Genomic DNA, 16726 nt, shown 5'->3' with positions numbered 1-16726 from the left:
ACCTGAGCAGGGGATGCAGGCTGTGTGCGCGTGTGCAGGGAGAAGGTGCGTGTGTAGAACGCGGGTTCGGATGAGGGCGCGAGCGCAGGCTATGTGCCGCGCGCGGGTGCGTGAGCAGGGCGCGGGCTCGGGTGCGAGGCTCACGCAGGGGTGGCGGGTGGGGCGGGAGCCGCGGCGGTGACAGCGGCGCCCGCGCTCCCCGCGCGTAGGTGTGCGGCGCGTTCCTGGCGGGGACGGAGCGCGCAGATCTCGCGTGCGCTCGCAGCCCAGCCCGGCCCCCGCCCGGCGCCGCGAGCCGAGGTGTCGCCCGCGCCCGCGTCGCCGCCGTGCCCGCGAGCGGGAGCCGGAGTCGCCGCCGCCCGAGTGCAGTAGAGCGCACGCCGAGGCCGTCCGTCACCGCCATGGCCACCACGGTGACCTGCACCCGCTTCACCGACGAGTACCAGCTCTACGAGGATATTGGCAAGTAAGAGCCGCGGCGCGTGCTCTGAGGGCCGGGACCCTCCGCGCCGCCGGCTCCGGGCGCACTGCGGCCGCCAGCGTCCCTGGCTCCTCCCGGCTCCGGGCCCGGAGCGCACGGCCCCGCGCAGCCCCGAACCCCAGGCCCCGGGCAGGGGCCCTGGACTTTTGCGCGCGCGGCCCTGCCTGGCCCTGCCCAGCTCGGCCGGCCGGCCAGAAACCCCGGGCTCCGGACTAGGGGCAGCGGGGGCGGCAGCAGGTGTCCTCGGAGCGCCCAGCAGACGTGACGCATTTGGCGGCGGGAGGTCTGAGAGGAGGGGCGCGCGGGGTGGCCGTGGGGCCTACAGCGTGAGGGAAGGAGTGCCCCGGGCCAGAGGGTCGTCCCCGCGTGGGCCTCGCTGTCCCCACAGCACAGAGCAGCCGGGTGCGGGGGCGGCAGGACCTGCTCGGCTCCTCCGCGTGGCTCCATCAGCGCGGGGAGGGGGGTGCTCGCTGTGCTTCGGGCCTCGTGGGAACAACCTCTGCCGCGGGTGCACCCTGGAAATCTGGATTCTGGGGAACCCCCCCCCCCAGATCTTTCTAGAAAGAGGAGTCTGGAGAGCAGAGGACCGAGGTCAGGGAGGTGGGTCAGATAACTGTGCTGGAGATGAGGGGTCAGTGGGCAGCCTGATAGGCTCCTGACTCCAGGGTCACCGAGGCAGGTGGGGGCTGGATGGAGGAGTGGTTCCGGGGCACTGGTGGGCACGGCCTCCGAGCCTCCTTTCAGGTAGGACCGTACTGGGAACAGGTGGCTCCCGAGCTCTGCTTGCCAACGCAAGTGGTGTGGGGCCCTGTCCGGGCTCTGTCCGAGGGCTGCTGGCCACGAGGCCGTCCAGAGGCTTCCCTGTGGCCTGAGCTGTCCACTCTGCGAGTCAGGGTGGCTACTCCAGCCTGGTGCCGCCAGAGCCCCCTCCTCCTCTATCACCCGCCATCGCTCCGGTAACAGCGCAGGTGAGGTTTCCATTGACTCACCCAGGGCCCAGCCTTATTTTCCCTTTCGAAACACACGTTTGTGGTGATACCTTGTGTCGGCGAGGGATGCCGGATCGTTCATGGTTGTGGACGCCGGCTGGGAGGAGTGTGGGGGTGTGCAAATTCCCCAGCTCATCTGCAGGGGCAGGAGGATGCACCAGGCCTGGAAGCTGAGGGGGTGGCATGAGGGAGCCCACAGACTCCTTCTCCTCAGTGGGTGCTGGTTGAGTACCTGGCACCCAGGCGGGGGCAGTCGGGGACCCGGAGAACAGAGCAGAGGAAAGGGGAGGGTCAGCCTCAGGCCCCAGGGCTGTGAGGAAGGGGGTGAGCTAGGGGTCCTCAAATTGGGGCAGAGGGTGGCTGTGGGAGGAAGGTCACCCACTCAGGGTTGCGTGTGGTTTCTCGCTTGCGCCCAAGGAAGGCAGCCGATCCTCAGTCTCGCAGATGCAGCCTGTTTTCTTGATTTGAAGCTCCGCTGACCTCCTTCACCTTTCTGTGAACCTCTCAGTTCGTGGCTGTGTAGGGTGGCTCTCAATCCCTGACCTCTGGCTCCAATGGTAACATGCCTGCTGCCGCCCACCCTCACACTGGGGAGTGGAGGTCTTTGGGACTGCCCTCAGGGACAGAGCTGGGGTGGCAGACCCCACAGTGCATACTGGGCTCCTACCCCATCTACAGGGACAAGAGCAGCCAGTGGGCACTCATGCAGTGGTGCCCAGGGACTGGAGCCTGAATGGATGGGGAAGCCTAGCTGTGGAGGGTGCCAGGGGCCTGGGAAGCAACACAACCAGGGGCCAGAAGGGCTTCAGCTCAGTCCAGCACCTTTTTGTGGACCCCCCTATGTGCCAGGCCCTGTGAGGTCAGCTGAGGGGCCCGTCACAGCTCTGCTGGGGCATTCTGGGCGAGGAGGAGGCCAGGCAAGTGCCGGGTGAGCCCAGGGCTGGGGTCCACAGTGGCCATGTTGGCTGCTTGTTGACAGTGCCTGGCCTGCCGGAGGCACAGTTGGTGTTGCTTCCTGGCCCAGGTGGATGCGTCCAAGTTTATTTAAAGCTGCAGCCCCTGGCACCAGTCAGGCGACACTGAGCTCCCTGCCCAGGGAGGGCCAGGCCACTGGCCCACAGCTGCCTCCATGATGTGGCTGCCGCTTCCTCCCTCTTGCCCTCTTCCCTTCTCTGCCTTCCCCTGGCTGCTGCCTGTGCTGGGGATTGTCCCCTAGGGGCCTGTGGAGTGAAGTCTCAGGGCAAAAAGAAGCTCCTTTTTGGGGTTTCTGCCCTCCCTCGTCCAACTGGACACCAGCCTGACTTGGCCCAGGTTCCTGGGTCAAGAGCCGCCTCAAGTGGGGTCCCCAGACAGCACAGAGCCAGCAGGGAAGGGCAGACCTGCCCCGCAGTGTGGTTTTTAAAATGGAGAAAACTTCCAGGTTAATGAGCACTTTTATCTCTTCTATCCAGAATTGGAAACTGTTACTGTTTTATCATTTTGGCTCTAAGTTCTTTTTTTGTTACAAGCAGTAAAGCTTTCCAGATTTCCTCCTGCCGCTATCTTGCCTGTGGCCTTGATCCTTCCAGACTCTTTCTGATTCATTTACACACTAACAAATACTTAAGACTCCTCGTGTGTATTCTTTGAGCTTTATGTAAAAATCCTTAAACTTGTGTTTGCACTCAGCAGACTGTCATGGGCGTGTCTGTGTGTGACACACCGTGACTTGTGGCTGCTGGTCATGCCCTGTGACCATGGTATGAACACGCTGTCCTGCCCCTGGGGGCAGTCTGGGTTGTTCGAAGTTGTTCCCTCTCGAACCCCGAACCCCGTGGCAGGTCTGCCGAGGCACAGGCCTGTAAGTTCGTCCCTGGCAGTGGGGCCACTGGCCGGACAGTGAGTGCCCTTTCTGTGTCTCTGTGGGTCACGCCCACAAGCCCCCTCTTGGGGTCTTACATGCTGGACCCTTTGTTGGGTCAGAAGAGGGGCATGTGCCCAGGCTCCTAAGCCTTCCACTTTGGGGATCATCTCCTTTAAAATGGGGGTGCTCTCCCAGAAGAAAGCATCTCCTGGGAAGCTTTGGACGTAACTCACTTGGACCCTCACTGACGATCTCGAACGTCACTTCGAACCTGTGCTTTTATTTAATTAGTTAACCAGAAGCCCCCCACCCCCGCCCCCCACCTCACAGCATTTAACAGAGACGATGCTGAGGGAGGGTGGACAGCTTTGCCCTGGCATCGAAGAGGCCTGGCCTTCAGTCCAGATCAGAGCTGACCTTGGTGTGCCCTTGACTCTCTCCTGCGTCTGTCCTGAGGTGTGACCCCCTGCTGAGGCGGTCCGCATACTCTCCACTAGGCGGTGGTCAGTTAAGTGGTTCATAGATAAACTCTGGACATTCAGGGCAGATGGGGTGCTGGTCCTGAACTCCAAAGCCAGGAAGAGAAGGTTTGGGTGGAGGAGGAGCCATGGTGTTTGCTTCTTTCCACCCAGCAGCACTCCTGCCGCAGGGCCTTTGTCTGTGCTGCTCCTCCTGCCCCTGCTGCTTGGCAAGATCATATCCCAGACCCCCACGTCGTCTTTCCTGAGCACCTGGCACCATCTGAGATGCCAGGCAGTCAGTCCCCCCACACAAAGGCGGGGCTTCAGGCCCCTTCCCACAGCTAGCTGTGACCCCTTGGGTACCTGCTCTGCACATCAGGAGGGGGGCGACCAGCCTGGGGCCGGTGTCCTGACTCAGTGAGGAGGGTGCTCAGACAGAGCGAGCACGCTGACTGCTGCAGGACGTGCATGAAGGTGATGCTCGCTTAGTTACTACTGAGTGGTATTTTTATACCATAACCTACTTTACCGAGAGCTAAGAATATAGCTCGCGCTTGCTACCTGCACTCTTTCTCCTCTGGTGACAGTCGCCGACGGTTAGATGGTGCTTATTACATTAGCATGTTTGGTCTCCAGTCGCTGCTAGCTTGCAGGAGCGGGGAGTGAGGTGTGGGGACCTCCCCCCGGGGCCCAGGCCACACAGGGCAGGGCTACATCCAGGCCTTGACTCTGGACTCCGCCCCCGGCTCCGTGTGGGACCTCATCACCTCTCTCCGGTCTGTGCTTTAAAAATGCTGCCGTTCCATGGGCGGGCTCTCGCCTGCTTGTGGTCTGCTCTGACCCTCAGCTCCTCAGGCCCTCGTCTGTCTTTAGCGGGCCGTCCATCACCCTTGTGCTTTTCCATCATGAGGCACTGTCCTGTGGTTCCCTTTCCTTGTCTCTCCATGACAACCAACACTCTGTCCCCATTTGGGACCAACAGGGCTTGAAATTTTAGTTTATTAATTAAACAAACTATAAGGACAATGTCTTGTGCTTAAAAAAAAAAAAAAAAAAGCAATACACGTTTGTGCCATAAACGTGACTCTTAAACTCAGTGTTTCCTCGCTCCCCAGAGGACCCTGGACTTTGTTTAATGTCAGTGTAAGGATCTGTGTGGGTGTGTGGTACCTGCGTGTGTACAGACATGTATCCGTATGATGTCACACACACACACACACCATTTAAAAACGCTGGCGGAATCGCGGTATACGCGGTGTCGGTTTTTGGCCCCGACCCTGTTTCGGGATGTTCGCTCACGTCGGTCTTTGCCTCTGACCTCGTGCCGGCCGGCGCTCAGCAACAGGGACGTGTGTGGATATGTGCTGGCCATATTTTAGAACCCAAAGTGGGGGCTGTCCTCTGACAAGCGTGACAGAGGAACGAGAGGCCCTGTGTTGGAAGTGGGGCCCCCGGGGTCGTCAGAAGGGGGTGGCCGGAGAGCCCCCGTGGCTGTGGGTCTTGGTTCTTGGCCAAGAAGGTTCCCCCTCTGTTCTGCTCTGGAGGCTCTCCCGAGAGCCTGGGAGAGAGGTGCCACGTCTGTATGTCCTCCTTCCACCTAAAAGAAAAGTTTCTAACAGGGATGGTTCGCTCACGCGTCTACACCGCGCCGCCCGGAATCTAAGCGCTTGGAGACAGTGGGCGCGGTGTCAGCTCCTGGACAGGCCTCATCTCTCCCTCTGCTCCCTGGGCCACCTGGTCTGAGGCCGGACACTGGCCCTTCTGGAGATTTCAAATATATTTTCAAACATTTAATTCTCTCTCTGTCTCTGACAAATATGGAATCTGACTTGATTATTCTCAAAGCATCTTTCTCCACCGCCCGTTCGTTGCTTTGTTAGTTCAGAGACATAAAAATGCATTATGTATCAACGAAGTTTTCAAAAAATTATCATATTGGCATACTACATGAATCTATATTTTATTCATGTAAGATTGGGATCTATTAAAAATAAACACATGCTTTTATGTCAGCGTGGTTGCTAGCTGCCCAGCTTCCGACTGTCTTGTCTCCCAGGTGGTGGGTCAACAGCCTGCTCAGCAGCTCCTGGTGGACGTAGGTTCGCCTTGGCCGAATGATCCAGATAACTAAGTTACGAGTCTTTGTGAAGCCAGATTTGAGCTTCTGTTGAATTCTGGAACAGATTGGCGCTTGCCAGGCAAAGACTGAAGAACATGTCATGGAGGAAGCATGGTGGGCGCCAACGTGCAAGCCGCCCCCGCCCCCGTGACGAGGCCTCCCGCGGGAGACGGGGCCTTGCAGCAGAGGAGGCGGCGGGAGGTGCTGGCGGCCCCGGTCCTGTCACCCGTGAAGTGCTGCTGCGGGGCTGGTGTGGCCTGGGAGCTTGCGGCGGAGTCCGACGCTGAGAGGCGTTGCAGCTTTGTCCCCGGAGGGGCGCCTGGCCCCCAGGCATCGGTCCGGCCCAACCTGTCAGGGGTCTTCTGGGTGAAGAGTGCCGGCGTGGGTCAGAGCAGCACCTGCTGGGGACGGTGAGCAGAGCAGGTACTCCAGGCCTGGCTGCATGTGGGGGATCCCTCCAAACCAGAGGGGGTGGGGTCTCCGTGGTGTCCAGTGGGCAGCATGGACACAGCTCTGTGCTCAGCCAGGCCCACGTCCGCTCCTGCTTCCTGGCCCGAGAGCAGACTCAACTGACCGGCCATGTGGGGGGGGGGGGGTCCGCTGTCGTTTTCTTTTCCTTTTTTTAAAATTGATTTTAGAGAAGAGACAGAGGGATGGGAAGCAAGAAATATCAGCTCATAGTTGCTTCACTTTAGTTGTTCATTGATTGATTCCTTGTCGTATGTGTCTTGACCAGGCAAGCCCAGGGTTTTGAACCGAGGACCTCAGCATTCCTGGTTGATGCTCTGTCCGCTGTGCCACCACAGGCTTCTTTTGCTCCTCTGCAGGTCCCTCCCTCCCTCCCTTCTTCCATTCCTCCCCCCTTCCTCCCTCCCACCCTCCCTTCCTCCCTTCCTCCCCCCTCCCTTCCTTCCTTCCTCCCTTCCTCCCTTCCTCCTCCCTCCCTCCCTCCCTCCCTCCCTCCCTCCCTTCCTCCCCCCTCCCTTCCTCCCTTCCTCCCTTCCTCCTCCCTCCCTCCCTCCTTCCCTCCCTCCCTCCCTTCCTCCCCCTTCCCTTCCTTCCTTCCTCCCTTCCTCCTCCCTCCCTTCCTCCCTTCCTCCCTTGCTCGCACACCTGCCATTTGCCAGCCCCCTCTCGGGCAGGGCTCCTGCCCGTGTGTGACATGGTGGGGACGCAGGCAGGCAGCACCATTGCTCACAGGTCACTGTCTGGTGCAGGGAGGCCATTGGCACCTCTGTTCTGGGAGTCAGTGAAGAGGGTGGTGGTGCCAGTTAGCAGGGAAGTTGCGTTTATGAAAAGCGTGATCAGACCAAGAAAAAGGAAGGAGGCCTCAAACTGCTGAAGTCAGGAATGAAATTGGGGACATTATAACTGACCCTCCGGAAGTGGAAGGCTGGTGGGAATTCTGTGTGCGGCCGGGTGCCCACAGTTAGGGGACACAGATGAAGCAGTGCACTCGCAGAAAGGCACAGCGACTGGGTTGACACAAGGATAAACAGAACGTTTGAACAGACTTAACAACAATGAAAGGGATTAATTTTAAAGTTTAAAATGTCAGTGCCCCACAAAGCAAAGCCCAGGCCCAGGCAACTTCGCTGTAAACTCGATCAAACATTTAGAGAATTAATACCAGTCCTTCATAAACTTTTCCCAAAACAATAGAAAAGGAGGGAATGTTTCTCAGCTCGTTCTGTGAAGCCAGCATCACCCTGACAAACAAACCAAAGACACCTCAGGACAGACTGCAGAGCAGCGTCCCTTGTGAATGTGGACACAACACTGTCAACCAAACACCAGCCGAACACGCTAGCAACACGTGAGAAGGGTTGCGTGTTGTGAAAAGGTAACGTTTCATCCCAGGGATGAAAGGTGGGCTCAACACATAAAATCAAGTCGACGTAAACACCACAGTTAATACACAGAAATTATAGACCCATCTCCATAGATGCAGACAAAGCACCTGACAAAATCTAACCTTGTTTCCTGATTAAAAAAAAAGAAGAAGAAAGAAAAACACTCAGCAAACAAGCAATAAAAGGAACGTCCTCAGTTTGTTAAAGGGCAGCTGTGGAAAACCCACAGCTGCCACACTCCCTGGCAAAGGAGGGAAGCTTTCTCCCCAAGAGTAAGAGCGGGAGCAAGACGAGAGTGTCTCCTGAAATGTTGTTAGCACCAAGGGACGGAGTCAGGAAAGCTGCACAGCGCAAGATCACGGCACAGAAATTCGTTGTATTTCATCCCCAAAGTAAAATTAGGGAAAACAAGTTCCTTCACAGGAGTATCTAAGAAAACAGGAGACTTAGTAATAAATTCACGGAAGCAGTACCAGACTTGAACATTGAAAATACAAAACTGCCGTTGAGAGATGTTAAAGAACACCCACCTAAGTCGGAAGACGTCACGTTCGTGGATCTGAAGACTTCACGATTGCTTCCCTCTCCAAACTGACCTGCAGGCTCAGGGTGGACCTCTCATGATTCCAGCTGCCTTTTCTGTTTGTTTGTTTTAATTCACAAGCTAACTTTAAAATTCTTATGGACACGCAAGGGGCCCAGGAGAGCCAGAACCATCTTGAAAACACAGAATAAGTTGGAGGACCCCCACTGCCTGATTTCGAAACTAACTGTCCAGCGACAGCGGTCAGGACGTGTTGTGCATACGTGCCGGGCGAGTGTGGCAGGAGGGTGAAGAGGTCGATCAGAAGCAGGGTTGAGAGTGTGGACGAGGACCATCCGTCTCGGGTCAGCTGACTTTCGACTAGGAAGGAAGACAGTGGGATGAGGAAAGAATGGCGACCCATTCGGCAGCTGGGCAGCTGGGTATCCGCAGACTAAACTGAAGTTGGAACCCCACCTAATGCCGGATGCAGAATGCATCTCAGAATGGATCACAGATGTAATTGTCAGAGCTGAAACTGCACAATTCTTAGGAGAGAGTGTAAGAGGAACTTGGATTTGGCCGTGGTTTCTTAGATACAACACCGAAAGCACAAGCAACAAAAGAGAAATAGATAAATTTGGGCTCAACATGAATGCCTTTGTGCTTCACGGGATACCACCAGGAACGTGAGAAGACACCCCACAGAACAGGAGGAAATATTTGCAAATCTGATACCGAACTTGTGTTCAGAATATTTTAAGAACTTGTTGCCTCCCAGTAAAAAGACGAATGACCCACGTGGGCAATTAGCTCATGAAAAGATGCTCAACACCCTTAGTCGTTGGCCAGACGCAGAGCAAAGCCACGAGGAGATGTCACGTCACTTGCCCTGGGACGGCAAGAGTCAAGACAGACAGTGACACGTGCTGGTGGGAACGCGGGAGGAATCTGTCGTCTGTGGCTGGCGGGGAAGTGCAGCAGCTTCCGTGAAGACAGTCGGCAGCTCCTCAGAGCGTCCCGTGCCCGAGTGGGCGCCCGGGAGATGTGGGAATGTGTCCACACAAAAATGAGTTCACAGTGAAAGAAGCCATCCCAAAGGCCACACTGTGCGTGGTCCCTTTTATGCGAAGCGTCCAGCACAGGAGGCCCTGTGGGCGCAGGTGTGTTTGGGGGGATGAGAATGTTGTGCACTGAGACTGTGGTGATGAATGGATGTAGTAAAAAAAACCAACATTGAATTATGTGCTTTACGTGGGTAGATTATTTGGTATGTGAGTTAGCTCTCACTGAAGATGTTTGAAAACAAATAAAACCCACGTGGAAAAAAGCAATTCTTTTGCAAACCTGGATCACCAGGTTCACGTTGCTGAGAACTGAGTATAACACAGTGTCAGCAGCTCTGGCCAGGGCCTCCCCAGAGTGGTCACTCGTGGAGCCTGAGGACAGGGTCCAGAGCGCTGACCCTTCCCCAGCCTTCACTGCGTCCCACACCAGGGTGCCTGTGACCGTGCCCGGAAGCGGCTGGAACCGGACGAAGTGTGCGGCTGGCGTGCAGCAGACAGTGCGTGCACGTGCGCATGAGAGAGGGGGGCCCAAGGGTGAGACACGCAGCCCCTCTGCTGCTGGCTCGAGCATGCCGCTTATTCCCCAGATCTCGGCATTTCGGACGCCTGGACAGCTGGCCCAGGTTCCAGCAGGGTCTCAGAGCAGAGAGAGGGCATGGCTCCCGCAGGTACAATGTCACCACAGGCTGGTGCTGGAGGGGAGGCTTCCCTGGGAACAGGGAGGGTGGGTCCCAGTGGGTGTGGGGACAAGTGTGGGCGGTGGGGGAGACGCACTGTCAGCAGGATTGGCAGTGATGGGGGGGCTGGACTGGGGACCTCGGGGGAGCCCAAGCTCTGTCACGGGGACCTCTGGCCACCTCCTTCACACCTTGGGTGTCCCTCGGTTCCTCTGCAGGCTCTGTGTCCCTGGGCTCCAGCATGGGAGGCACCGTGCCCTCAGGTCTTGGTGGGGCCCTCTTAGCAGCAGCGGGTGTGTGTGTGTGTGTGGGGGGGTGTCTGAAAAGTGTTGCTTCTCAGAATTTGTCTGCAGGCCTGAGAAGGCACGTGTTTATCCCATATTCTTATTTTCTGATGGTCATAAACAGATGCTCTTCTGTATAGTTGCCTTTGTCACGCAGGCCAGGTGGCCTGCCTGGTGGAGGTGTCCTCTCTGTCTTTTCCTTGCTCTTCTTTGACTTCCACACACTTCCTGGTGTGGTGGCCCATGGGTGTCACCTCATTGTGCTGGGGATGCTGTCAGGTGGGGGCCTGGGGCCAGGGGGTGCCCTCCCTGCCCCCTCTGTGTCCCCTCCTTTCTTTTCTCCCTCCCTTAAAAGGTCCTTAGGGGTCTCTCCAGATGATGTCTTGGGGACCACTCCTCCTGCCTCCTCATCCTCAGTGGCCCCTTGGAAGGGAGCATTCAGGGCTCCACAGCTCCGTGAGGCCACAGGCACTGGGGTGGGGGCTTCTCCTTGGGAATGCAGTTGCTAGTTTCTCTCCAGGCTGAACCGTTGTCTCTGAGTTCCAGTCACCTCTGCCAGCCAGGACCCTGCGTCCCCCAGCCCCAGGGCAGGCACAGTGGCCGCTGGGTGGTGGGCTGGGGCTTGGCCTTGTGGAGACTTTTATGCCATCACACATTGAGGCACACGGGGTCTTCAGCCTGGGCCCCAGCTGGAGCACAGTCTGGTCGATGCCCTGGCAGAGCTCTGTCCAAAGTCAGCCAAGGCCGCTGCCCGGGGCGTTGCCAGACACGAGCGGACACGGGGCCTGAGCTCAGTGTCCTCCTCTGTGCAGTGACGCAGGTCCCTCCACAGCGGGCAGGGATGCTGACGGGTGTCGGGAGGGCGGGTCAGGGGAGGCTCCTCCCGCAAAGCCCCGCCTCCTCATTGTGCAAGGGTGTCCCTGTGTGAGCCACTCACACGGTGGCCGGTGGCCGCTCAGGAGGACACAGCTCAGAACCAGTGATGGACAGGCCGCTTTCCTGACCACATGGAGGAGAGAGCCAGGGCCAGTGGGTGGGGTGGGCACCCAGCTGCAGACGTCCGGGCCAAGCACCGGCCTGTGCTTGCCTGTCACAGTGGCTCGTGCCTCTGAGTTCACTGTCTGTGCTGACGGATTTTTTTTTTTTTTTTTTTTTGAGAAAGAGAGAGAGAGAGAGAAAGAGGAAGGGAGAGAAATGATAAATTTTAATTGTTCATTGATTGCTTCTCATACATGCCTTGACAGGGTGTGGGGGACTCCAGCCAAGCCAGTAACCGCTTGCTCAAGCCAACAACCATGGGGTTTTGAACCTGGGACCTCAGCATCCCAGGTCGATGCTCTATCCACTGTGCCACCACCCGATCAGACTTTTTAAATTTTTCTTGTCAGTAGGAGTTAAAATTTGACATGTCACATGGCACTGAGGGATTTTTTTTTTTTTTTGCTCTATCTTGTCACCTCTGAGGGAGCTCTTATTTATTTATTTAAATTTATTGATGTTAGGATTGAGAGAGAGAGAGACAGGAACATTGACCTGCTCCTGTAGGTGCCCTGACCTGGGATCGAACTGGCAAACCTCTGGGCTTTGAGATGACGCTCTAACCAACCGAGCTAGCCAGCCAGGGCTGAGGGAGCTCTTTTTAAAAACCTGATTTGAAAGGTGGCGTTACAAGTACCAACTTCTTTCATTCTCTCTGAATGATTTCTCAGAGACACGGCTGCATACACTTCCAGGTTTTTTATTTTATTGTGGTAAACTGTACTTCACGTGAAACCTACCATTGAATGTCGTAGCCCTTTTTTACCGGACGGCTTAGTGACATTAAGTACATTCACATTGTCACGCAGCCGCCACCACCACCACCGTCTCCAGAACTTTCCATCCTCCAGACTGAACCTCCGTCCTCATCACACACTGACTCCCCATCTCCCCTCCACCAGCCCCTGGCGCCACCACCCTCTCTGTCTCTGGATCTGGCTCCTCGGGACCTCGTGTAAGCATGTGTCCCCCTGTGTCCGTCTAATCTCACTGGGCATCACGTCATCGGGGTCCATCCGGGTTGTCGCCCGTGTCAGAATCTCCTTCTCCCACTGATGGACTCTGAGCTGTTTCTACTTTTTGGCCGTTATGAATGGCGCTGCTGTGGGGGTGGGCATGGGCGTGGGCGTGCAGAGGACATAACACGTGTTCTCCTCCGTGGGCCACCACACCACCTCTCTGGTTTCAGTCTCCCCAGGAAGTTTGGGAATGACGTGCTGGGGCCCCTTGGGCTCCGTGTCGGGGTTCTGTGGGAAGAAACCCCATGTCTTTCCTCTGTGACCTGCCCCCCCACTCACGGTGGGATGCTAGTTGCTCACGGGCTGACCTCGCCGGTGTTTGCTTTTCTCAGGAACAAAGCCAAAGACCAGGAAGTCTAATTGATCTGACACAACACAGTAACAAACCCCTAGGGCTTTAGTTGACACAGCTTGCAGGAAAAAGGAATCAAGTGGCCACAGGGCCATCCTGTAAGTTCCACATCACCTGTGGTCTGGGCGCCACGTGGGGCCTGGTCTGTGCTCGGAGGCCAGTGCGTGACAGGCAGGCTGTCCCCCCACCCCTTGCGCTGTGAGCTGCGAACGACTGCCTTCACTCTGCCGAGTGGGGCAGCGGCTTTGAAGAGCTGCCTTTGAAGGTCGCTCTGTGAGGCGCCGTGCTCCCAGGCCGGCTGCGGAGGAAGTCTGTTCACGGAGCCATCCTGTGACTGCGAGTCCAGCCATCCTGGACTGGCTTTGGGATCGGTCGGCAGTCAGTCCTGCTGGGTCCACTGCAGGTGGGGAACCTGGACCTGGGTCTGTCACCCTCAGACAGCCCTGGAGCGTACAGGACATCGGGGCACTGGCAGGGGGCCTGGAGGCTGGGGACCCCTGCTTCTGCGGGCTGTGGGCTCAGGCTCTGGGGGCTCCCCCAGGTGAGGTCGTGCCTCTGCAAACACAGTTCTGCCATTTTCACGGTTGAGGTGGGCTTTCCTTCCCGAGCCCACAGCGCTGTGGCCCCGCCCCCAGCAACGGCCACCTTCCCGGGAGGCCCCGGCATTCCGTGCTGTCTGGATTTGGGGCAGAGGAACAGCCAAGTTCATCACAGGGACAGACCCGCCTCGCTCCTTGCTGTCCCGTGCGGTGAGTGGGGTGACGGCCTCACCACACAGAGCTCCAACAGGTCGGTAAGAAAACAGGCAAAAATCCAACTAAACTATGGAGGAAGGATGTCAGCAGGCAGGTCACAGGAAAGGAAGGGAAATTCATTCAGCCTGGAAAATGGGGCGACCACAGATTGATAGGGCTTGTGCTCCCTGGTCCCCAAATTCACCTCAGGCTTCAGATCCGTGGTTCTTTTGGGGGGTCCCGTGGCTGATGAGGCCACCTTGGCTCAGCTGTCCTGCAGCCGGTGAACAGAGGCCCCGGCAGTGAGTGGCCCTGGATGGACCTGAGGCCTCGGTGTGGGCATTCAGGATTCCAGACATGCTTCCTCCTCCAGGCTGATCTTTGGGCTTCAGGGAGCCCACCAGCCTTCTTTCTGGAAGGTCCTCCCAGGGGCCAGAGGTCATGGTCTCTGTGAGCCCCGCCCAGCCTCTGCAGAGGCCAGCGCAGCCTGCGCCCGGGCGGGTGGGCGGAGGGGGTGCCAGGCACCGTGGGGTCCAGGGGGGTGCTGGGCTTTCCTGGCCCCCGTCCTATCTCTGTTCCGAATGCAGACCCGCCACTTGGGTCACCTCCACGGCTTCCGAGGGGCAGCGCCTCCTGTGGCTGTTGCCTGTTTCCTGGAGAATGTGTGTCACCAAGAAAAAGGTGAGGAAGGAGAGAGACAGACACCAGCATGGAGTCGTCGGGGTCTTTTTTTTTTTTCATATATATATATATATTTTTTTTTCATTTTTCTGAAGCTGGAAACAGGGAGAGACAGTCAGACAGACTCCCGCATGCGCCCGACCAGGATCCACCCGGCACGCCCACCAGGGGGTGATGCTCTGCCCATCCTGGGCGTCGCCATGTTGCGACCAGAGCCACTCTAGCGCCTGGGGCAGAGGCCACAGAGCCATCCCCAGCGCCCGGGCCATCTTTGCTCCAATGGAGCCTTGGCTGCGGGAGGGGAAGAGAGAGACAGAGAGGGAAAGCGCGGCGGAGGGGTGGAGAAGCAGATGGGCGCCTCTCCTGTGTGCCCTGGCCGGGAATCGAACCCGGGTCCTCCGCACGCTAGGCCGACGCTCTACCGCTGAGCCAACCGGCCAGGGCCAGTCGTCGGGGTCTTGGGGAGAGCAAGCGGCACACTGGCCGGCCGGAACCTCAGAGCCAGGACGGGCTGGATGGGAGGGAGCCCTCCGGGCTAGCTCTTGGCCACGCCTGTCCTGAGAAGAGGGTCCCAGGAGCTGCTGAGACTGTTTGCCCCTAAGAAGCCTCTGGCCTGCTCCGGACCGCGTTTACCTGACCCTTCCCCCACCCTCTGCCCAGGAGGTCCCAAGATTCAGTTTCTCCTGCTCCTGGACCCCCGTCCCACTGGAAGGTTCTGTCCCACCACCCTGTCAGACCTTAACCTTGGAGTTCTAGACTTCAGAACTATGAGGAAAAGTTTCTGTTGTGTAAGCCCCCGGTCTGTGCTGTTCTGTTCTGAGAGCCCGAGCTGACTAATTCAGGGCTCCTTATCAGGCTTGTCAGTCCTCCTCACTTCCCGGTTCGCCGGGAGCTGTCGTCGTGAATGGATGCTGGATTTTGTCAAATGCTTGCTTCTGTATCAGTTGATCTGATTGTGTGATTTTGCTTCTAAGTCAGCGGCATGCCTGTGGTTTGTTTACATCTAAACCTCATTAGAGCGTGCCCTGTGTTTTCTCGGAAACCTAATTTGGTCAGAAATCGCCCCCTCCACTCACTCAGTTCCGTCTGCTCCCAGCAGGGTCAGAAATGTAAAGAGAACGCCCCTGAAATTGTGTTCCTGTCTTGTCTAGGAAGACAGTGCAGGACCTTGCGGCAAATGTGGTTGGGGGAGGGTGTTCCTGATGGGCTTGGGAAGGAAGGAAGGAAGGAAGGAAGGAAGGAAGGAAGGAAGGAAGGAAGGAAGGAAGGAAAGAAAGGAAAGGAAGGAAGGAAGGGAGGATGGGAGGATGGATGGATGGAAGGAAGGAAGGAAGGAAGGAAAAAGGGAAGGAAGGAAGGAAGGAAGGAAGGGAGGGTGGGAGGATGGCAGGAAGGAAGGAAGGAAGGAAGGGAGGAAGGGAGGATGGCAGGAAGGAAGGAAGGAAGGAAGGAAGGAAGGAAGGGAGGGAGGAAGGGAGGATGGAAGGAAGGAAGGAAGGGAAGGAAAGAAGGAAGGGAGGATGGCAGGCAGGCAGGAAGGAAGGAAGGAAAGAGGAAAGGAAGGGAGGATGGGAGGATGGATGGAAGGAAGGAAGGAAGGAAGGAAGGAAAGAAGGGAGAAAGGGAGGATGGGAGGATGGAAGGAAGGAAGGAAAAAGGGAAGGAAGGAAGGAAGGAAAGGGAAAGAAGGAAGGAAGGAAGGGAGGGTGGGAGGATGGGAGGATGGAAGGAAGGAAGGAATGAAGGGAGGGAGGAAGGGAGGATGGCAGGCATGCAGGCAGGAAGGAAGGAAGGAAGGGAGGGAGGATGGGAGGATGGAAGGAAGGAAGGAAGGAAGGAAGGCTAGAAGGAAGGAAAGATGGGAGGATAGAAGGAAGGCAGGCAGGAAGGAAGGAAGAAGGAAGGAAGGAAGGGAGGATGGAAGGAAGGAAGGAAGGAAAGAGGGAAGAAAGGAAGGAAGGAAGGAAAGATGGAAGGAAGGCAGGGAGGAAGGATGGAAGGAAAGAAGGAAGGAAGGAAAGATGGAAGGAAGGCAGGAAGGAAAGAAGGAAGGATGGAAGGAAAGAAGGAAGGAAGGAAGGAAGGAAGGAAGGAAGGAAGGAAGGAAGGAAGGAAAGATGGAAGGAAAGAAGGAAGGAAGGAAGGAAGGAAGGAAAGATGGAAGGAAAGAAGGAGTAGGGTTGTTGCAGATATAGTTAAGATGAGGCTGTGCTGGTAAAGGATGGGCCCCCCACCCCCAGTACGACTATGTCCTCACAGAGGGGGAGTTTGGATAGAAACACACCATGTGAGTGTGAAGGCAGAGATGGGGTGATGCTTGCAGGAGCCAGGGAGCCCCGAGGGTACAGCACACCCCCAGCAGCTGCAGGGAGCCTGGGACAGACTCCCCTCTGGCCCCCTCTGTGGTGCTTGCTGTGGTGGCCCGAGGACGCTAGCAAGGGTGACTTATGCCTTTAGTTCTTGCCCAGGCTCAGAGGTCAGGGTTCCAAGAAAGAACCTCGTAAGAACAGAGGTCCATCATTGGTGTTGCAAGTTCTAAGTCACCCCGCGATTGTGCCTTTGGAAATAAACTCTATGGAAATAACCAAGAGTTCACGGTGGGCCA

At 57.2% G+C, this 16726-nt stretch overlaps 1 protein-coding gene across 14 annotated transcripts in view; it reads left to right on the top strand.

Moving 5' to 3' along the window:
- The first annotated feature begins 256 nt into the window (after window positions 1–256).
- CAMK2B (calcium/calmodulin dependent protein kinase II beta) overlaps window positions 257–16726 on the top strand; it is a 68330-nt gene continuing 51860 nt past the window's right edge. For 4 of the 14 annotated variants that reach the window (XM_066353692.1, XM_066353691.1, XM_066353689.1 and 1 more), the window contains exon 1: window positions 258–466. In XM_066353692.1, coding sequence (XP_066209789.1) covers window positions 402–466 — 65 coding nt within the window. In that variant the 5' untranslated portion in view covers window positions 258–401. Of the gene's footprint in view, window positions 467–16726 lie in introns of all 14 variants that reach the window. The other 10 variants (XM_066353701.1, XM_066353700.1, XM_066353699.1 and 7 more) reach the window with 3 other exon arrangements.

Source organism: Saccopteryx leptura, chromosome 12, assembly GCF_036850995.1.
Source record: "Saccopteryx leptura isolate mSacLep1 chromosome 12, mSacLep1_pri_phased_curated, whole genome shotgun sequence".
Lineage (NCBI taxonomy): Eukaryota > Metazoa > Chordata > Mammalia > Chiroptera > Emballonuridae > Saccopteryx > Saccopteryx leptura.
This window is presented reverse-complemented; position numbering and strand designations above follow the sequence as displayed.